The 23,664-nt window shown below is 30.7% G+C and overlaps 1 protein-coding gene across 4 annotated transcripts in view; it reads left to right on the top strand.

The window, feature by feature from the left end:
- The window catches only part of LOC142323460 (protein DENND6B), a 43,246-nt gene extending 19,987 nt beyond the window's left edge, over positions 1 to 23,259 (top strand). For all 4 annotated transcript variants that reach the window (XM_075363104.1, XM_075363103.1, XM_075363105.1 and 1 more), the window contains 5 exons: positions 1,918 to 2,153; positions 3,867 to 4,057; positions 10,529 to 10,800; positions 17,867 to 18,079; positions 22,775 to 23,259. In XM_075363104.1, the coding sequence (XP_075219219.1) occupies positions 1,918 to 2,153; positions 3,867 to 4,057; positions 10,529 to 10,800; positions 17,867 to 18,079; positions 22,775 to 22,972 (1,110 nt within the window). In that variant the 3' untranslated portion in view covers positions 22,973 to 23,259. The remainder of the gene's footprint in view (positions 1 to 1,917; positions 2,154 to 3,866; positions 4,058 to 10,528; positions 10,801 to 17,866; positions 18,080 to 22,774) is intronic.
- The last annotated feature ends 405 nt before the right edge of the window (positions 23,260 to 23,664 follow it).

Below are 23,664 nucleotides of genomic sequence, written 5' to 3'. Positions count from 1 at the left end.
AAATGTAAACTAAAATCTCTAAAATATGAAACCTGGGTATAGAAAGTATTTTAGGAATAGGAATAAAGATAACAGTTGACCTGAAATTGTATGTAGATATTTTATTACAAATAATTTGATTTGCCTTTTTTTTTTAGTTGGAAATAAGTTGGTTTCTGATAAGATTTTCTACAACATAATGAGTGTTAAAGTCCTTTTGGCTTTTGTAGAAAAGGCAAAACAGAAAGAATTTATATTTTACCATATAATCAAAACAAACTGCTAGTTTAAGGCCTTTTCAACCCTTAGACCTAGAAAATGTGAGAAAGGATCTGTAGTCTAGAAGGGCCCTGCATTCTACAGGAGAGTAAACACGAACAATTCAGTTTAAAGTACAGAGAACCTCTAAAATACATTATATTCAGTAGAAAACAGTCTAGAATTAGTTACAAAAATAAATATATTAATCCTTAGACTCTTAGATATTAATCTTTAAATATAATTGTTAGAATTTGAGTTCATAGATGGTTTAGCATCTATTGTGATGAATTTTTTTTTAAATTACAAAATTTATTTAATACCATTTTAAAATTTCAGATTGTAAGGATTACAATCTGTAAGATAATCAAATTACAAATTTTATACATAGATGAGTATAATGGCCCAAGGGTTAAAATTAATATAGAAGATAGAATATAACCTGTTTTATAAATATTGAAAATATATGAATATTATTACAATGCAATATTTCCTACATTTTTTATTAATGATTAAATGTTATTATTACCTACATTAACAGGTATAAAATTTTTTGTGCAGCCGGTTTGGGGCTCAGCTCATCATCAGGTACATTACATTAATCCATAAATTCCACGTATCTTTCAAAATATGTTGCATCTAAATTTTGAAAGATATATGGAATTAATGGATTAATATAATGTACCTGACGATGAGCTAAACCCAAAACCAGCTGTATAAAAAAATTATATACTTGCTAATGTGCAAGTAATAATAGAATTTAATCATTAAATATTGAAAAAAAGAACAATTACAACAAAACTGATTAAAAAAAAAACAAGTAACAATTTTAACAAAAAGAAAAAAAATAGTAGTACTTATCTTTCTAAAAGATATAATGAAATCCTTAAATAGTAAACTAAAATAGATTCTCCTATGAAATTATATAACCTTATTGAGGACATGTAATAATAAATAAGAATGAATGTATACCCAAGTCCTTATTCAAGCATAAAACTTGCTTATCATGCTGATCTTTTATCACCCAGCATAGCAACTATTATTGATATCACGTGGATTTGCATGAGCAATGCAAAAAAGGTGAATAGACCATTATGAAGCAATTAAGGTAAAAACTAAAAGACCTCTTAAGAAGTCCTCATTGAAGAGTAAATAATAGAATTAATGCTGTAAGGATAAGAACATTGAAATTTTCACATAGAGTTAAAAAAGTAAATGTTGGAAGTAATAGAGAAATTAGTAATTCATTGAAGGTAGTGGTTATAACAGAAAGAATAAGGGAAGGAAGATGATGTAAATCAGGGGATATAATGAGGAGTATGTGGATAGAAAGGTTGTGCAAATGAATGGAAGGCCTTGCCAACTGTGGTTTGGAAGGAACTGTGGTGATAGACAGAGGTAAACGATAAAAATTATTTCACATTTCTGAAACCCTCTACATGAACTACGACTACAAAGCTGAAAAAAAGAAGTTTACTTATAAGTAGACATTTTTTTAACATGAATAGGTTCATGTAAATAAGTTATGGATGCCCTCAATTTTTTTTCAAATTGAGTATTGTCAGTAATAAAATTAATTCTGTATAATTCTAATTTAAATTTCAAATGTTATTTTCTTATAATAAGATCAACAATCAACCTAGTAGGTCATAATTGTATTTATTTATTATTCTTTTGTAGACACAAATTCCAAGTGACAATTTCAAATGTGGTGTAGGAAGTCCACTGGTTAATAGATCTGCTACACTATTACCCACTGTTTTGCCGTCCGTTCACCAGGTAAACACATTTGAATGTTTTTCACATTTTCTTCATCATATACAATTACTATGGGAACTGGTACTGACTGCTGAGCCTATAGTTGTGATGGCATCATCTCCATCAACTTGTTCACAAATGGTTCAGGCCCTTGTCAGGTAAACATACATTTTTGAATAATTATTCATTTATATTTGTATTTATTTATTAAGATTTTACATTTCATTTCAACAAACAATTGTCTGAATATAGTGATTATAGTAGGTACTGGCATTAAATAAAACTAGTTTGTGAACGCTTGCTTTGTGATGTATTTTTAATTATCCTGCACAGTTAGTGTTGTCTGCTTTACTGCCCTGATGAAAATAAACTATTTTATTCCTTCTCTCATTTAAGTTGTTATTTTGTGGCAACAGTAGTAGTTTTATTATGAGGTAATGCGCAGTTGAAGTTTTTGTTTATATCTTAAAGCTGGTGGTGTTTCTTGTAAAATCTTATACGGTTCACTAATTTTAATAAATAACCTCATTGCTGAAGACTGTTTTCTTTATATTCCATTTACTGTAAGCATATGATCATTCCACTTAAGTTATTGCTCCTAATTAATCTTTAAATTATCAAAATAAACAGCAAACTTGTTGAGAAAGTACAATAGATCATTCCTCATTTGCAGTAATTCCTTAAAACCACAGATAGAAAAACATATATATAAATTTATATATTTTTTTTATTTAAATGTAACTAATAAATTACACTTTACAGAAAACATTATGAAGATTACCTCATCCCAAATTATAACATTTACATAATGCATATAGCATTTACAACATGTATAATATTTATGTAATGTATTCTTAGAGTGAAATTATGATTTACATACCTTGGGGAACAGTATGGTTTTTTTTTTTGGAATTAAATTCAGTCTATATTAATTATAAACAAAAAAACATAAAATAAGTTTCAAAAATGGAATTTGATATGCATATATCAAATACACGTTAATAATCGTATCATTTTAATATGATTATTAAGAAAATCATATCAAAAATAAACTGCTTTACTGACAATGTGGTAAGGTTATTTTATTTTAAGATATATTTATTAAAATAATAACTAGCTAGTAGATTAGTAATATAGGATAAAACTTCATGTCATTGATAGAAATGAAGAAAAAATGTGAAAAACAGCTTTGTAAATACATATGACTTGCCTGTTTTCAGACAATAATTCTGATCTATGTTCTTAAAATAATTATAATTAAATTAAACAGATTTTGAATCATAAACTTGTACACAAGTAACATAATACAAACATAATGTTGAACAGAAAAATAAACTTAAAATAGACTTCTAATAGTCAGATAACAATAGATCTGAACTTTGTTGGGAATTATAAGAACTTTCATTTAGAATGTAGAAACAGATGTATAACTATTGTGAAAATGGATGTGAGTAAACCTGCACTCATGGGCACAGAGGATGAATCGTATACGTTTTTTTTCTGAGAGTTTTATTTTTAGGCTATAGTGAATCATGGAAACTGAATCTACAGATCCAGAATGCTACTGTTTATTGACAGTACCGTTTATAGTAATGCAGTAGGAGAATGAAGTTAGTACACTGATCATTTAACTTTTTAGACTCTAGTAATAATTCCAGGACTTCTTTTCAACAGTTCACAAAACCATTTCTTTTTAAATATAATATTAATTTATATAATATTTTCATTTATTTTTTTCTTCTTTCTGATTTAGTGATTTTATCCATGTCATTACAGGCTACCATGTACACCAGATACAGAATATAATTAATAATTAAATATGATTTAAATTAATGAATATTATTTAAATCTAACTTATAATTGTTTTACAGCATGATAATGCCTCTGATGTATTATGCTGATTATCGGCCGTACTTCACTATCCATGACAGTGAATTTAAAGAGTATACAACAAGAACACACGCTCCTCCTCCTATCATTCTTGGTGTCACCAACCCGTTTTTTGCCAAAACTTTACAGCACTGGCCTCATATTATTAAAGTAGCTGAATCTTCAAATATTGGTAAGTCATGTAAAATATTCACTTTTTGTTGGTTATTCATTATAATAAAAATATAAATATAATATTAAAACATGTTTGAAACTAGTAGTAAATTCTCTCCTACACCTTACAAAAAAGTGTTTTGTTATGTTCGTTGAAATTTTTCAGTCAGAAAGGATTCAAAAATTGTAACTTCTTTAAATACAAGCTATTACATGTTCTAAATGGTTAAAGTCGTACATGTTTACTACTAAAATCAGAAAGAGTTTGCTTCTGAAAAATTATAGGGTGCTAGAAGACTGGGTATTGACAAAGTCAAAAACTTATAGTTAAATTTGAAAAAAATGAGCTGTTTTGTATAAAAAGAAGTAACTATATTACAACTAATCGGCAGCTAAGGATCATAGTTTAGTTTTAAGGCAAGGATCATAGTTTTTTGCTGAGTGTCTTTATGATCCAGCTTTAAAAATCTTTTTTTAACATATTAGATTTCAAAATTGTTTTTTATGTTCTTGTTCTGGTGTCCTTATGACTATATATTGTTGAAAGTGAAAACATAACGGATGCATTTAGTTTGTACAGTACATGTCCTTGTAGCTGTTTCTCTCTCGTCATTTTTCATGGTACTACTATTCTCTTCATTTTTGTTGGTAAAAAACACAAGGGGTGTCTAATGTCTCTCTGTAGTTTGTTATTTTTCTTAAAATAGATTGCAAACAGGCCATTTGTTTACTTTTCTTATAAGAGCTTTCCAGTCTCTTTCACCATCATTAACCAAAGATATCATTTCACCTTTATCTAGAGTATTTAAAAAATTTTACTGAATATGCCTGAAAAGCTTTAATTTAATTTTTCGGATACCAGGGAATTTTGAGATAAAATTTTTTAATTTTTTAAATTCATAATAGAGAATGGATGTATTATGTTAATTTTTTTGTATGTTTCTTTTAAAATATTAAAAGAATGGTTATTTTTAAAATTATATAAATAACTATAAAATGTTTAATTTTCCTTTTTTTATTAATAACAATGATAGACACTACTGTTATCATGTGAATGTCAATTGTCATTCTTATTTAGGATTTTTACCCTGAATTTTTAAGTGTAATCAGAATTTTTCTACAGCCATAGTTCTTGAATGATCTTTTTCAGGAACAAATGCAATAGCTCCCTCTGAGGGGTTCCATACCATCTTGAAGAAAAATTAAAGCCCATCAAATTTTAAACACTTTTATTGGTAATTTTTTTTTTTTTAAATTTAAGAATAGTGATGTATTCCACTTGGGCAAAAGTCTGTTTGTGATTTACACTCTTAAAAATTTCAACTGGCTTTGCTCCTCCCTCCATCTTACAAGAAACGTTTTTGTGATGTATTTGCTCACAAAGAAAACATGTCATGGAATAAAAATTTAAGCCAAGAGAATTAAAAATATCCTTCATATAAATAAATTTATCTTTAACGTTTTAAGTTCTCCACAACCGTTTTGGCAAAACTGTTCATTTCTTTTAAATCTACATCCTCAGGATGGACAGAAACTTTCGTTTCACAAATAACACTTTAGACAAGAAGAATTTTAAGGTAAAATAAAAACCTAAAATTTGATAAGATTTTATTTTTTATCAATATTAAAAATTTTGACAAATTTCATTTCTCACTTTTAGGTTTTCTTTGTTATGTTTTGTTTTGTCAAAGTTATGGAACTTGGAAGTTCCATATACAGTTGAAGCTCTCCATAATGAAACTCTCTATAAAGAAAATTCCTCACAATGAAAGTATTGGCTGGTCTCCAATTCCATTCTAGCCTCTGTAATTTAGGTCTTCTGTAATGAAAAAAAGTCTTTAAACTTTCTCTATAATGAACAAAAACTAACAACTTTAAAATGGGAATTTTAAAGTAAACTTTAATGAGTTTTAATGGTAACTTTAAGATGGGAATTTTTGAGTTATCTTGTCTAGGTAATGAATTTTTTGAGTAGAACAAAATTTCTCTTAGAGACAGTTTGGACACAATGATTCTGTACAGCTTAAAATAATATGCTAATTTAGATTATAATTCAATTAACTTGTCAACCTGTCTTTCATTTTCTGCAACTTTTAATTTCATTTCACAATTGCACTGCAGTTGCTAACAACTAGTATACATTCTTCTTGGGCTTATTGAACAGTCTATGCATACTCTATTTCTATAGTTGTACTGTACCTGGAAAACCCCCATGAAGTCTCGTGTAATACTACTATTCTTACTGTTTGGAATTTTTATTTATTGTATACAGTACTGTAACACTATAAATGCATTCAGTTGTATGTCAGAGTGTTACCTGTCAGTTATTTAATCTCTCCTTTATGCTTACATGAAATAATGTACTATAAGTCATTTTTATGTCTTATTGTACTTAGCTTCAAAGTGTTGTGTATAAAAATTTATTCAGGGCCGTAGTGTTTTAATTTACTGTGTTTTAATTGTGTATTACAATACAATTACTTCATAAATGGCCAGCAAAAATAAAATTCTTTCAATGGAAGAAAAAGTTAAAATTATTTAATAGCTGGAGAAAGGTAATAAGCCAGTCATTATTTGCCATGACTTTAAACTAGTTCCATCAACAGTAGTAACAAAGGAAAATTATTGAAGATGCACAACCAAGGAAACAATTGTAAAAAAATTCAAGCACTAGTCTACAAACAACTGGATGAAGCAGTACTACAGTGGTTCTGTAATCAACGAAACCTGCTATTTCCAGTCAACAGACCAATACTGAAAACAGAAGGTGAATTCTTCATAAATAAATTAGGAATAACAGCATTCAAAGCTTCCAATGATTGGCTGCTCAAATTTAAACATTGACATCAACTGATGTTTGGTAAAATTTGCGATGAAGCCAAAGATGTTGACATTATTGTTTCAAGTGACTGGATTCAAAGTAAGTTGTCTAAAATAAGTGAGGGTTATGGGAAAGTCCATTTCATCTTTAATACAGATGAAGTGGAAATTTTAAAAATGTTCCCAGACAAGACTAAAATTTAACAGTGAAAAGTGTATAGGCAGAAAATTACCAAAATAACGAATGTTTGTTCTTGTTTTGCACTAATTTAGCAGAGACTGTAAAACGGCAGATAATAGTCATAGGAAAATCTAAAATATGTAGATGTTTTAAAAACTTGACATCTTTTCCTGTAAAATATGGAAACAACAAAACTGCTTGGATGACTGCTGTAATATTCAAAGAAAAAATATGGACATGGAACACTGAATTACCTAAAAAGAGTAGGAAGATTCTTTTATTAGTGGATAATAGTACAGCACATGTAAATATATAAGGACTCGAGCAAATTAAAATTGTGTTTTTACCAACGAATACGACTAGTATTCTCTAACTGATAGATCAGTGTGTCATTAAATACCAGAAAGACCTCTACAGAAAGAAAATGGTGCTTCAACTCATTGAAAAGAAAGAAAATAACATCAAATTAAATTTTTATAATGCAGTGTGCGTTTTTGTCAAAGAATGGGGCTTTGTTATGCCTTCAGCTGTAAAACATTCGTTTAAGCATTCGTGACTTTCAATAAAGAATTATTTCTGGTGACAAAGAATATGATGAAGTACGTGATCTGCCTCTAAGTGAGTGGATAAAATAATTCATTGTTCCACTATCTTTCCAATCTGTGCTGTCTAATATCAACATTTACCATATGGTTGATAATGAGTTAATCGCTGCAGCAGCATGTAGTGACGATGACATCATTGAAAATTTTTTTTCTGTGATAATGAAGAAAGTGAAGAGGAAGAAGAAATGGATCAAGAGATCCTACCCCCTACTTCAAAAGAGGCCCTAGACACAATAAGGCTGGTGTCAACTGACTTACGATGGGAGAGTACTGATTGGACTAGCAAGTAATAAATGTAGAAAACAAATTTAAGATGATTATTATAAAACAAGACACAGACAATAAAAAATCATGTATTTCTTCAGAAGTGAGTAAAAATTTTAAACAGTGATTAGTGAGAAATTTAACACATATTTCTGTGAATAGACTTTAAAATAACGCTGTGTAAATAAACAAATTATTAGTATAAGTTTTTTACAGTGCAGTAAGAAATGTTTTTAAATTTTATCTAATTAAATTGAATGGAATTACAGTTGCACTGAGTTCATTTGTGTTCTCTCCAAAAGACCTTCTGAGCAGTGCTGGAATTCTGTTTACTCTAACTTCATTGTTGCTAATATTTCCATTACTTAAAAAATAGAAAAAAAATTAATATTCCCCAATTTCTTTTTATTTATTTTATTTTTCTTGTTACAGTAAGACAGCAGATGCAGATAATGCAGACAGAAAAGTAATTTTTCTAACTTTCCCAATAATTAAATTCCTCTTTAATGAAAATATTTAGTGGAACTTTGAGTTTAGTTATACACAGCTTTGACTGTATTAAAAACCTTGTTTAGAAATTTTTTCTTAACTACCTTACCATAATTAGTCACAGTGAAATATGTCATCATGTAATGTATAAAACTATTATCTTGAAAAATAGATTATGGTTCATTTTTTGTCAAAGATGGTACTATTTTTATGTGAAGGTCATTTAAGAAGTAAGCAGGAAAGTGCACTTTGAGGGGGAATAGTTTATCCAGTCAATTGCATTAAGGTCAACAACATTAGTTTGAGCTTGTGCTATGCAGTGACTGCAATCCTTATAAGTTTAGTTTATTTTCAGTACCTGTGTAAGTAAAGATGTATCATTCTCAGATTGCACCTTAGAGAAGCAGCGTGCAGTTGTTTGCATTTTTTGTTACATGAAGACATAAAACCTATCAATATTTTTTGCCAAGTGATTGAAAAAATTTGTTGAATAAATGATTCTTTACAATTACTAAATTACTGTGGAAGAAGTAGTATAGAATTTACAGCATTAGTGTTGGTACAGTACACAAGATTATTCACGATAACTTGTAGTTTATTAAGAATAAGAAGTGTGCTCATTGAATTCTAAAAATGCTGACAGAAGCACACAATACATCTAGGTTACAGATCAATATGCAACTGAAATCTAGTTTTATAATGCATCTGAGGAAGCATTTTTTAGTTGAAAAGTGATTAGACATCAGTATACCATTATGAACCAGAATCAAGGCAATAGATTAAAGCGTGGAAACACACCAGATCTCCAATGACAAAGAAACTCAAAAAGCAGCCTTCTGTTATTAAAATAATGTTTACTGACATTTTGGACATGAAAGGTCCTATTCTTTGCCATTATTTGGAAGGTCAATAGTGCTAATTATTTGGCATTGCTGAAAAAACATTTAATACTGGTTATTTATGCCAAAAAAACGTGGACTGTTAAGAAAAGGAGTGATTCTTCCAATATGATTGTGCTTGCTCTAATGTAGCCAAAATATTAGGTATGATCACCAAATTAACATGAGAAGTCTTACTGTATCCAGTATTGAGTCCTGTTTTGGTGCTATCAGAATACCTCCTTTTTGGTCTGTTAAAATCTGCTTTACGCGGAAGACAATTTCAAGAAAATGAAAAAGTAAAAACAACCATTTAAATATAGTCCTGAATTCAACCAAAGGAATTTTTTGCTGAAGATGGGATGTATGCATAGTGAAAGAAGGAGATTACATTGAAAAATAATGTAAGAAATAAAACCTGTACATACTCAGTGTATAGCTATGAACGTATTTCTGTTCACTTATTGAATGACCCTCATATTACTGTTGTTTGCACTGTTTAAAAATTTACCAAATTAAATATTGACCTTGTGTCCATTCCTTTGTAAAAGTAGTAATACAAAGTGTATATGGGTAATTTTTAAATTAATTGACCATAAATTATTTTAATAAAAAACCAAGATGAAGACAAAATAAACTGAGTAATGAGGTATCTCCAAAAACATTTTTTCTTAAATAAATTTAAGGTACAATATTTTCTGCTTCGGTGAAACTATATTTTCGGTTTTAATGAGACAGTAGATGTAAGGAAAAAAATAACATTGTAATAAATTAAATATATGTTAAATTGTTTCATATTTCTCTGGTTTAAACTACTTCTATTTGTTTTGTTTTGGAGATTATGATTTTCCTTTTCTATTTTAGATGATTTATCGTATATAACCATTATCATTTTTTTAAGCAGCAAATATAAATAAAATAATATTTTATGTGTGTATATGTATAAGTATATGCATATCCACATTGCCCAGTTAAAGTAGTAGTAAAATACGATTTGACAGGAATGTCAAAAACAGCAGTAAAGTGAATAACGTATAACACATTCGTTTTCACCATTGGGAAATCAATTTATTAAAAACGACCTGAAAAAGATGTGCATAAAAATGAATATAAAAGAGCCACATGGGTTAATATTAACAATAAACAATACAGTGTTAGGCATACTACAAAAAAATGTTTAATAAGTTTACTGTAATCTTAGTCATAGTACTTTCTATATTCCTTGTAATCTTCATTTTAAATTTAATTTTCAGATTGCTCACAAAAACTCAAATTAAGGAAAGGAAACAACTTAAAAATGCTTGATTCTAAGCCTGGATTATATACGCATTATACAGGATTTTTACAAAAAGACAAAGCTATAATTAAAACATTAATCAAAGGCATTGAATTAAAACGACCAAATGAAGTTCAGTCAGCTCTTCTACGTCAACATTTATTGGAATTAACACACAGTTTTATGATTCCATTAGAGAGGTATATGAGTACATTGATGCCTCTTCAGAAAAACATATCACCTTATAAGGTACATGCATATGATTAAGTTTAAATTTTATTATTAAATTAATTTGTAATGAAATGTAATTTCAATTCTTAAGTATATTCTGAATTAAAATACCAAAATGATTAGATAATTCTACCAAACTGGTCAAATTACTGGAATTAAACTATGCATAGTTAAGACAAGATCAACAATAAGCTTTATTTTGCTGAAGTAGTTTTACAAGCATTTTTGAATCAAAATTGTATTAGGTTGCTGGTATGTTAAGTTATCATTAAATTATGACTTATCAATAATTTTAAAAAAACTATTTTTAAAATATTGAAAATGTCCTCTTCAACAATATAGGGGCTAAATATATAAAAGATTTAAAGTTCAAAGAAGACGAGAAACCCCCTTGGAATATTTATTTAGCTAGTCAAAATGGTATCACTTTAAAAGGTTTTTCATGATTTTTAAGGTTATAACTTTTATTAGTACAACACACAATAAACATTTTTATTTGCCATAAGCATCTACAAAAACACCAAGTTGTGCAAATTGAGATTTTTATCAGCAGCCCCATCAGAGTTATTTGAAACCAAAATTTGAATTTTTAAAAAAAAATTAGTTTTTAAAAGGTTATAAAGATTTAGGGGTAAATATATATCACCATTAATATTATTTATGGTAAAACTACTAACATATAAAAAAATAATTCAAACTATGTATTCCATCCCTGCCTCTTGAAAAAAATTAACAAAAGTGAAATTTCATAGTTTTTCATGTTCAACTTTATTGGTAATTTTTTCATAGAAAGAAGAGAGGTATGTAAATAAACCACTGGACCAATCGTTTACCTTGAGAAAATATGATTAAACTGCTTCTTGTTTCATCCTTCCTGAACCAGTAGTTTTTAGTTATGATTTTTCCCGTAAACCCTTACAGTCACAAAAAATAGGTAGCACACCATAACAAAAATGGTCGTCACAGGTAATATGCTTAAATAAAAAATTTTAAAAAGAATAGTTTTAAGGTCCTGAAACATGTAGGAAACAAGTGGGTAAGTTTCAATTTTTTTTGAATTGGTGAAGCCATCAGCTTATGTTTTTTTTGGGACACTTCAAATGGATTGACTGACCCTATTACTGACATAATATTGTATTAAATGATAAGTAAATTAAAAATTTATTTTACAATACTGACTTATCATCTTATACTTTTCTTTGAATGGCTTTTGTAGTATCCTTTGGCAACATTATCAAAAATATATTTTGCATGGCCAAAAAATTATACTAGATGATATCCTGAATTCAAAGTGAAAGATCGTGGAACTTGATTGTCTTGATATGTCTTTATATGTTTTTTTTTTGTTTTTCTATAACCGATTACAGAACTAAAACAAATTACCATTTTCATTATCTTGGGGTAGTTAATCCATATCCTTATGATTATAACTCATGTTCTAAAGTTATTTTGAAGTAAGATTTTACTGTAATCATTTCATTCTGCTTATTTGTTCCACAAAAATTTCAATTAGCAGAGATAATATTACATTTGTTTTATACCATTTCTGTACAACTAGAAGTAACATTTCAGTAGATTTTTTCCTTTTTTTTTAACATAGTGGCTTAACATATTACATGCTGCACCTTTTTCCTGCCAACGTTTTACGCAGTTTTCTTTTTTTTTTCTTGTGATTTGGTTATCTAAATAAATTGTTGATATTGAAAAAAATATATTGTTACTATTTCTGTGTTAATACATTTAAAAATAATAATAGTAAAATAATTAAAAAATAAGATTACTCTTTTGAAAAAGTGACAGTTACCTCTAAGAAAGAAATTAAGAGTTAAAATAAAATTATTTTGAAAAAATGATTATGTATTGTTTATAAAGATGTTAAAATGTAAAATAAAATGTTATTTCAATAGTAAAATGTCAGTACACAATTAGTCACAAAGCTGGCTGATCCAAGTACATTGAACAATAAAATGTCATATCTTTTTTTTCTGCTCTGTACACTTGATGAGTGTCAGATTTCATAGTCTTTTATCATTTTCTCTTTGTGCAATGTCAAGTTTTTTCAGCCATGTCAAAGTAGCAGTTCTACTATATTTTTGTTGAAATGATGGGAGAATTAGAGATTCTATATGGTTAAATGGAAATTGTACACTGAAACTTTTGAATTTGGATCTTCTTCTTGTTATAGGAAACAAATGTTTACAAGTGAAAGATGGAAAATATGAGTTACCATTTTAAGTTTTTCCCCTCTCTTTGGGGTAGTAAGCCATTACTAATCAAAATACTCTCTTCCACCCATCGTCTAGTTTTATTTAAAAACTGCCTCAATTTTCAATCAAATGATGTGAAAAAAGGCAGTTAAAAATACATCTACTGGTATGAATTTGTGGAGTTCAGACAGAACATGTTGAATGCCATGAAAATTTTGCCAAAAACCTATCGGATTTTCAGTGTGAAAAGGTTTTGTACATTTCATGAAGCAATAACAACAAAAAATACCCCTCCTGATTTTGACCATACTTCAGAGCAGCGTTTCTCAACCTGGAAATTGACCTACAACTTTACACATTGTTGTCGATTGGCTTCGACAGCTTGTTGTAATTATTTACTTTATGGTAGCCTTGAGAAGGGCTGTTGTTGTCAAATGGTTTCGATGGTTAGTATTTCATAACCTCTTGGTGGTCCTGAAAATGGTCGTTTTTTGCGTTAGCTCTGAAAAAAGCTGTTGGGTCCAGAAACTGGTCTCTGGTGAAGACAGGGAGTTGAGCTCATCCATTGAAGTCCGACTGGACTTTCCCTCAGCGGCAGTTGGGTCCCCACTACAGCGTGGCAGTGGTGGCCCCCAGAGTCCCACAATGTTGGGTCAGTGTTGGTCATCCTTCACTGGCACGACCGGTTCTCCCTGAGCGATCCCATGCTGGGCCGGCTACTGCTGCCGAGTCCGCTGGCCAGGGTGATTGAAGCCTGGCTAGCTAGAGCTGGAGCAGGAAGGTAGCGTGTGAATCCAGCGACTCCCTTAGTGAGCCAGCCAGGCTTGCTGCTCCGGTGGGGATGTTGGCGTTCGCTGGGTTCCCACGTTGAGCTGGCCAGGGGACTTCTTTTGTCTTCTTCCATCTTCTTCTTGGTCTTCTCCAGGTGGTGGTCGACGATGAATTGCCTATTCACTCTCGTGCACGCTCTTTTATTGGAGTCCGAGAGTGGTGAGGCTGCAGTACTGCTATGGTGGGAGAACTGCACGGTGGGTGTGATGCTTGTATCAGCGCATCCGTATACTGTGCGCCTGCTCACATCGTTGCTACCGTTATCACCTGCCGATATTAAATTAGGCATATATGTGATAACAACATAAACAATAATGAAATCATTTTATGAGAAAAATTATTATAAACATTTTACTTATATTTATAAGTGCATATGCAAAGAAAACAAATCAATAAAATGATTGCTTTTGTTTTTCATTTAAGTGTTTCTCCATTTGTGGATGTATGTTAGACACATATTAGCAAATTGTTTTCTAGTGATAAAAGATGATTCCTATATTTAGTTTTTTTAGCACAGCCATAGAAAAAATCCTTTTGCTTTGAAGGCGAATAATCCAGATATGAAGCTTCTTAGTGAAAGCATGAACTTTCTCATTAATAAAATGTTTTTATCACGTCCTTGCAAATTCACATTCAAGTCATGTAAATGCGAAAATGTATCAGCTAAGTAAGCCAACAGCAACATATATTTATTCTGTAAAAACATTGAGAATGGTGTTTATGTATCCTGAAAAAATATTATTAATTCATCTCTCAATTCCAACAACTGGGTTAACACTTTCTCTTGCAATAACCATCTGACTTCTATATGGAAAAGAAGAGATGTTTTCTTTTCACCCATTTCATCACATTGTTTAGCAAACAGCCTACTCTGTAATGGTCAGCTTTTAATAAAATTAACCATTTTTACAGCTTTTCGAGGAATTTGTCCAAGATTTTCTGGCATTTTTTTTTGTAGCAAGAGCATGTGCATGAAGGAACCAGTGCATCCATTCCACCCTTGGTATAAGACAATCTTTTAATTTTTTACAAAAATCCACTGTTCTTTCCTGTTATTGTCTTTGCACCATTACTACATACTGCAATACATTTTGTCCTATCTATGTTATAGTTTTAGTAGCTTCATAAAAAACATCAAAAGACATTGTCCTCTTGCATAACCAGGTATTGATTTACAAAACAACATATTTTCTTTGATTGATCTGTCCCTGTTGCATCCATATCTCACAAAACATAAGAACTGAGAAATGTTTGCTACATCTGTTGATTCATCAAATTGAATACTAAAAAATTCACTTTAACTCGCTGAATTATCTGATTGCAAACATTGGCAGTCATGTCATTGATTCGCCTTGATGCTGTGTCATTGAAAGCAGATTTTTTCAATTTTTTTGCTTCCTCCATGTTTATTAAAACACTGACCATATCAATTGCAGCAGGATGTATGAGGTTTTCTGTGATTGGGGTTTGAACATCTTAGCTAATCTTAATGTTATGAGATAAGATGCTTCAAGTGTACTTTTATCAGTATGGCTTGATTTACAAGTAGAAGCTTGTTGATTTCTCGAAGTATGTAATTTTCTTTAGAAAAATTCTAACATCCATGATCTGGATGTTAGATTCCTAACTGTTGAATTCATTTTTATGGCTTTATGCTTTCATTGGAGAGGACTTGACTTACTTTATACTTTATTTTACTTTACTTGACTCTATAGAGAAAAAATGGCACCAACTTAATATACTTTTTTTTTACAGAAATGTTTAATGGTTTTTTATTACAATTCTATCTATTTAATAAACATTTTTTTAAAAATATTAATCATTAAAGCTCTGTTGATAAATTTTCTGTAAATCATTTTCCTCTTTATTTTGTGAAAGTAAAAATATGGTACTATTTTGTTGTGTACTAAGAACACAGTACACCTTGAATGTAAATACCATAATCTGTATTAAAACAGGTGTTAATAGCAGTTAAAAAAATTGTTATATTTGAAACTTTATTTTGAGCCATTTAGTGTCAATAACTTTCAGGAACATGATTTATATACCCTTCTGATGTTTTCCAAACTTGTATATGACGTAGCAATTCATGTGAAAGATTTTGTAAATATAATTGTATGTTTTTTAGGGCCACTCAGAATTTATGTTTATTCCATTTTCTGATCTTAAAAGGTTTGTTGCTCACTCAAACAGTAAATATGTTATCTCTCTCATAATTAAAACAAGTAATTTTTCCAGTTAACTTTTTGGGCCCTGCAATATTTTTCTATGCATGTTCGTGGGGGATTGGGGATTCAGTACTTTTATTACTCTACAGGGACTGGACATATTTAACATACATGTCTGCTGTGGCTCGCAAGGCTTTTAGCATTTTTTAAGAGTTTACAACAAACAAAGTAAAAATACATCACTTACCTTTTATTATTTTGTTTGAAGCTCCTTTTCTCCTCTTTAATATGACATACTCACTTTTGTAATTGTGTTCATAGATTTAAAAATATGTTATTACCAAACAACTGCTGAATTTCAATTAAAATTTTTTTTTTTTTTATTTGGTACTTGAACATTTAAACTAAACTATTGGATTGTTGTACACTACTTTTAACACTAATTATATTACATAACTATAATTAAGTCATCTTATGTCCATTATGTCTAAGGTCCAATAAAAGATATGTAAATATTGTAATTAACAATATTTCACATGCATGTGAAATACTTCAAACCATTCTGGAACACACAAACCAACTTTACAGTCTTTGCACCACCACCTGGTATCCTTTCTTTTTATTTTCCCATCCTATTGTTTAGTTTTGTCTGAGCAAACCTTACAATAATTTTGTGGTTTTCCTTTTTTTGGGTAGGAGGGATTTTTGTCAAAAAGTACCAAACCAATGTTCGATGTAAACTGGCTGAATTTGGTTCATCTTGTGTCACTTTTCCTGCTTTAAAAAGTAATTTTTTGCCAACAGCACTTATAAAATCAATCAAATTTATATTCTGCTGTGTTCTTGTTTTGTATATTTTAGAACCATTAACTACAGCCATTATAAAAAGAAGGAAGAATAACTTCTTCCACCATTTGAGTTTTTTTGTGAAATGGATAGTAACTCATAAGCTGGTCTGCTCTTCTGCCTACTCCTGCTTTACAGTGATTATAATCTAGTATAATATCTGGAATTTCAATCTGTGTTTGACCCTTTTTATTTCTAACAGTCACCTTAGAAGTTGTTGCCATATGCTGAGTTGATATTAAATGTACGTCGCAATCAGATTTCAAGTAGATACAAATTGTTTGTAAAAAAACTGAAACTGTATAAAATAATTTGCAAGTAAATACAATCATGGATGCTAAAACCAAAATGCACAACAGCAACACACGATGGCCGAGACTGACTTGTATACAAACGAATGACCACATGGGAAATGAGATCATTGGACTACAGTGCACTCTGTAAGGCTAAACACTTTCTTTAACCTCTGTGTAGCCTGCCACACTAACAGAAATGAATAAACCCATTTAAAATGAAGGGAAACGTGTGTCTGTATCTAATACGGGTGCCAGGTAGAAGCACCCTTGGTCAATACCTGTAAAAAATACGTACATCAGCAACTTGACCATATAAAGAAACCACATGCCATACAGGAATCAGCCAGACTAACCAAATTAAGAATCCATGTGCAGTAAGGGGATTGGGTTGAAAGTGTTTATATATTTACAATAAATTATTCCTGTAAAAATTTCTTGTTACTGTATTGCAAAACCATTAAGTTATACTGAAGTTCTTGATATAAAACCTTTGTAGCTATTATAATTATTTACATCTGAAATTTTTGTATCATAGTCTTAATTTATGTTAAGCTAGAAGTATCATTGATGTTACTGAATATCAAAAGAACTGCAGCAGACGTTATACTCAATGTATGCGGTTATTAAACTCACATTCAAAATCAGTTTTGAAAATTTTATGTTATACATACTATTACAAGGATTTTTTTTTATTGTATTCATTTATTTTTATTTTTTGTCTCATATTTATGTTTAGGCTGCTCCAAGTCCTTGGCCGTTTAACCCGGATGACTTTATATCATCCTTAGAAACATCTGGACCACAGTTGACCTCAGGAATTAAAGGAGATTGGGTTGGACTTTATAAAAGATTCTTTCGTTCCCCAAACTTCAATGGTTGGTTTAACTCTCGATACAAACACATGAGTCAAAAACTACAGATTCTTCAACTTCAGGCATTATCTGATGCTGTGAGTAGAATAGTTTTTTCCTGATTTTTTTTTTAGCATTTTTTTTCAATTTGTATTATTGAAAAAAAAACTATATTCTTAGCTTAAACTATAGAAATTATTTTTTTCTGAATATAAAAATGTTTGTTTTATTTCTTTTTTAACTTCTTTATATCTCCTGCATATCTACTAAGTTACTATCTTATATCTACTACTAGTTACTAAGTTACATGAGTAAGTCAATTATGATCTGCAATTTAGTTATATTTTTGTTTATGTTGGTAGTATTGTCGTGTTGCGTACATGATGCATGCATGGTTTAATTGTTGTTATGTCTGTGCAGGTTTGATGCTGCTAGATTAGTTCCATTATCGCTGCCCTGCCGTTAACCATGGCTGCTCCACTTTCTGTTTGCACGAAAGAAGAGCAACGTTCAGTGATCAGTTTTTGTGGTCGGAAGGTGTATCAGGGGCTGAAATTAATTGAAAACTTTCGGTACTGTATGGGAATAGTGCGTTGCCGCAACGGAGTGTCTATGAATGGATTGAAAAATTCAAAAATGGTTGCACAAGTGTTACACACGACGAAGGAGCGGGACACTGTTTACCGCCACAAATGAGGAAAACATTTAGCGTGCACGTGACATGGCTTTCTTAGACAGATGAGTAACTATTGATGAAGTGGCACATCATCTGCAGATTAGTCACGGTTCTGCCTACAAAATCATCCACAACAGACTTGTGTTTCATAAAGTCTGTGTAAGATGGGTCCCAAAACAACTCACACAGTTGCATAAACAAACGCGCTTGGACATCTGCTGAAAACATTTGGATCACTATGGTAACCAATAGGACATCTTAGACAGAATCATCACTTGTGACGAAACATGGATCCATCATTACAAGCCAGAGAGTAAACGGCAGAGTATGGAATGGAGACATCCAAATTCGCCCTGCAAAAAAAATTTAAGACCCAACCATCCGCAGGAAAACTGATGCTTATGGTTTTTTGGGACTCACAAGGGCCAGTACTGGAACATTATGAGGAAAGGGGCACGACAATAAACTGTGCGCGTTACAGTGAGATGCTTACTGCCAAGCTGAAGCCTGCAATTTGAATCAAGCACCGAGGACTGCTGTCGAAAGATGTTGTGTTGCTGCATGACAATGCCCATCCACATACTGCTGCCCACACTGCCGAAACTCAACTTTGAAGTACTGGCTCATCCTCTGTATAGTCCTGATTTTGCCCCTTCTGACTACCATTTGTTTGGTCCACTCAGAGGCATTAAGGGGCCTTCAATTTACCTCGGATGAAACAGTGAAAGAAGCAGTGCTTTCCTGGCTCGCAGCTCAACCGAAAACCTTCCTTTATGAGGGCATCAGGAAGCTTGTGCAACGATGGACCAAGTGCGTTGAAATGCAAGGGGACTATGTTGAAAAATAATGTAGATGTAAGTTTCCTATTTGTATTGCAATAAAATTTATAACTATATTGCGGATAATAATTGACTTACCCTTGTACTATTTTGTCACATTTGAGATTAGTGTAATTAAAACAGATAAGCAAATGATTGACCAGAAAAATATCATTTTATGTGTATTTTATCAACTTAATACTTGTCTGCAGTGTTTTCTTTTAATTATTTGTCTGGAGAATGGGCAAGAAGAATTCTTGTTCTCATAGCTCAATTTTTATAACATAGTAGAATGAAAGAGATTATTTTTTGTATGGCAAGTTTGTTCACTGTTATTGTAGTACTAGTGCAAGAGGCAGGACTTTGGAATATGTCATACTCCCATTCATTCATTGCATGTGTGTGTAAAATATTTTTCTGATACGTGGTATGTCCTGAAAATAATGTTACAACATTTTATAAAAATCGAAAAAAGGCATATTTATTAATAAAACTTGTATGACATATTACACAAGTATACCACTATTTTTCTACGTATCTCCCACTCAGTTCCAAGCATTTGGTCAGCCGGAGTATCAACATTTGTATTCTTGTATTGCCCATCTCTGCTGCAATTTCCTTTGACCATTCATACACGGCAGTCTTCACCAGTTGAAAAGCATTTTCCACCCATATGGTCTTTAAAAAGGGTGAAAAGAAAAGTTACTTGGTGCCAGGTTGGGACTATAGGCTGGATGGTTCAGAATATCCTTACCAAAACTGTTAAGGAGATTGACCATTTTGCATGCAGTGTGCGGCTGAGCATTACTATGCAACAAGACACACTTCCTTTGTCAGCTGGCCTCTTCTTTTGTTTTGAATGGCCCATCAAAGCTTTCAGAGGGTCTTGAGCTGGAGTCAAAGAACCTATTGGCAAAATTCCTTTTCAATCCCAGAAAAATGTCACCATGATTTTTTTCACAGTTACATTTTGAATTTTTTTGTTGATGGGGAACCAGTATGCCACCTCTGTGTAGATTGCCTTCTTAATTCTAGTGTGAATGAGTCAACCAGTTTCATCCCCAGTCACAATAGAGTTGAGAATTCTTCACCCTCGAGCTCATAATGATCAAGAAACTCCCAAGCACAATGAACTCGATTTGTTTTGTATATTACTATTAACATTGTTGGTTCACTGTGCACACAGTTTTCGAAAATCAAAACGATCAGTTACCATTTCATACAGCACAATTCAATTGTGCTTCATGAAATGTATTCAGAAGTCACTTTTGAACACATTTCATGAAGTTTGTTCACAGTCAAACGGCGATCTTTGCAGATCAGCCGTTCGAGTTTGTCTACAAACTCGTCAATGGTCTTCCACTCCTCTGTTCATTGTGAGTGTTTATTCTACATCTTTAAACCCCCTACATGCTTTTTTACTTTATCATATGACATATAACATAACTGTAAACAGAAATTTTGCAGTGGGTGTTGGCAGACTTTTCATTTTTGTGATAGCAAGATATCACAAAAGTGGAACTGAGCACTTGCACTTCACACTTAGGTTGGGAATTGCCAGATTCATGTTGAAACATGATTCTGACATATCAATCAAACTACAGAGTCCCGCCTAGGCTTCTTTTCTTCACTTGAACCTCCCTTTCAAAGAGGCGTCCCAACTTTAAAATGGAAAATTTCCCACTGAGCTACACACATGTTGTAATCTTACTTTCCAAACATACCTTGTATGTTATTCTGGAAGGGTACTTAGTGTAGTACCTCTCATAAAGCAAAACTATAAAAATTAGAGTGACTGACAACTTTCTTTTTAAAATTTCTCCTCTGAAGGTTTATATTTTTTGTTCCAATTTTAAGATTCCCCCCCCCCCCTAAGATATGTTTTAAGATTTTGAGTGGAATCAACCTAGGATGCTCTGTCATTCAGCTCTTATTCTTAAAAATGGTCTCCTAATGCAGATCAAAATTTTGTGAAATTTGGCCTCAGGTCTTATTATTCATATAAAATGCAAGTTTTATATGAAATTGGCCTTTAAAGGGAGAATAGTAAAATCAGATGATACTAGGATAAAAATATGGTAACAAAACCTTTTGTCTTTGTTTCACATACTTCAGAGTTCATAGTTTCAGATTTAAGAAATGAGGTGTAACAGTTGTATCTGATTTAAACTCAAAAATCCAAGGAGATAAAAAAGAAGATTATAATTATTCTTGGTGAACTGTGTATTGAAATTAAAAAAAGATTTTGGTTGTTATTTTATGATCAAAATCCATAATGATAAATACACATTAAGATGTGTAAAAATTCAGAAAAAAGCTAATAAATATAACAAAGCTGGTTACAATGTAGCTTGTAGAACAAACTGTCACACCCAGAATTCACTTACCAGACTAACAATCCTCAGGAATATGAAAACTGAATGTAATGATGTAGTATATTTTACATTTGACAAACAGAATGTGGATTCAAACAGACATAATGAAGATGCTAATAAAGCAGAAACTTTAATAAAACAAAGTTAACATTTGTCATCCGCTTATATAATCAAATGAAAAATACGTAAATAACTTAGATTTTTTGTACACACACAAAATCAAACTATGTTATAATATGCTAAAATATTCAGTAAAAATATTAATTTGTGTAACAATAATGTAGTAAAATAATAGGCACAGTTTATATTAACTATCCTGAACATGAGTCTTCCTAACTGAATATTCCAGGATATTTGTACTTACTGAAGTGTTAGTACTCCTCTCATCCCAATTTTTACTTTCTTGTAAAAGTAATTTCTGAAAGTGTAGTGGTAAAGGTTGAATGGTTTCTAATGTCATATAATAAGGTATTTTCTTAAACTATTATTCGCTTCAGTTTAATTGTTTCTTCTGAAGAACGTGGGTTCATCCTTTTTACAACCTAGTTGGTCAGAGTAGTTGTTAGGTAAGAGGTTTTTAATTATGGTTGTTGAAAATGGATGTTAATTATTACAGTAAACAATTAAGTTAACTAGTAAAATTTACAATAAAGTTTTGTAATAATTGATTAATTTTTTTTAATATTAATCTAGTTGTGAAAAAAATGTTCAAAGGCACTTCAGCTCACTCGGATCTCAATAAAACTGAGCAAATTTATGATCTACTGTGATGTACAGATTAATCATCAGTATACCTTTAAATGCACTCTTTCAGTTATGTTTTATTCAATAACTAATAATTTTGTGAAAATTGTATTAAATTCATATTGATACTTAAATATAGTGTTGGGATTTTTATAGTGTTGAAACCAATTTTGTTTACAGGATGTAAAGGACTGGGTGCAAGGTAAACAAGAAGTAGAAGTAGTTGATATGATACTGAAAATACGTTGCAAACTGGAACAGTGTGAAACTGATGATATAAATCTTAGCAAAGAAATCCGTCAACAGTTAAAATTAAGAATTGATGATATTGTGTGTACTCTACCTGATGATCTAAAAACTGTTTTGAAAACCAGCTGATATTACCGTATTGTTATGTTTGCTCACTCTTATTCTAATTATAAATTTTACTTAAAAACTCCAGTGATGTATTACATGTGACATTTTTATACATATGACATTCTCCAAAAAAATATAATTTACTGTAAATATATAGACATGGTGAATAAAAAAAATGTACAGATTACTGTATTCCTTTTATACTAGTATTTTTAAGATACTTAATTACTTGTAATGAAATTATAGTGTGATTGCAAAATTGTAAAATTCTTAGTACATATGTAATTATACATATTTCTAAATTTTAATTGAATTTTTCATTTACAAAAAGATTTTAATAACAATTTTAGGATATACTGAATAAAGAATGGGAAGGATAATAAATAGTTAGTGATAGAAACTTACTCAGCATGGCCCAGAAAGAACCATAATGTTTAGTATTGTTGTTAGCTTTGCCAAACTATTAAACTCCTCTAATTTATAATCTGTCGTATGATAATAATTACATAAATTAGAATGCAATTAAAAGAAAATTCACTGAAACCAATTTGTATTTTTAACTATGTATGTATGTATATAAGTTATTCTCTCATCTCATTGCTCCTAAACAATTCATATCACAGTAATGACTCTTGCATGACCTCCCTACAATGCTTTCATTTTAACTATTTTTTGGTTTTTTCTCTATATCTCATGTTTTAAGATACTTAATG

Source organism: Lycorma delicatula, chromosome 4 (genome assembly GCF_047948215.1).
Source record: "Lycorma delicatula isolate Av1 chromosome 4, ASM4794821v1, whole genome shotgun sequence".
NCBI lineage: Eukaryota > Metazoa > Arthropoda > Insecta > Hemiptera > Fulgoridae > Lycorma > Lycorma delicatula.
This window is presented reverse-complemented; position numbering and strand designations above follow the sequence as displayed.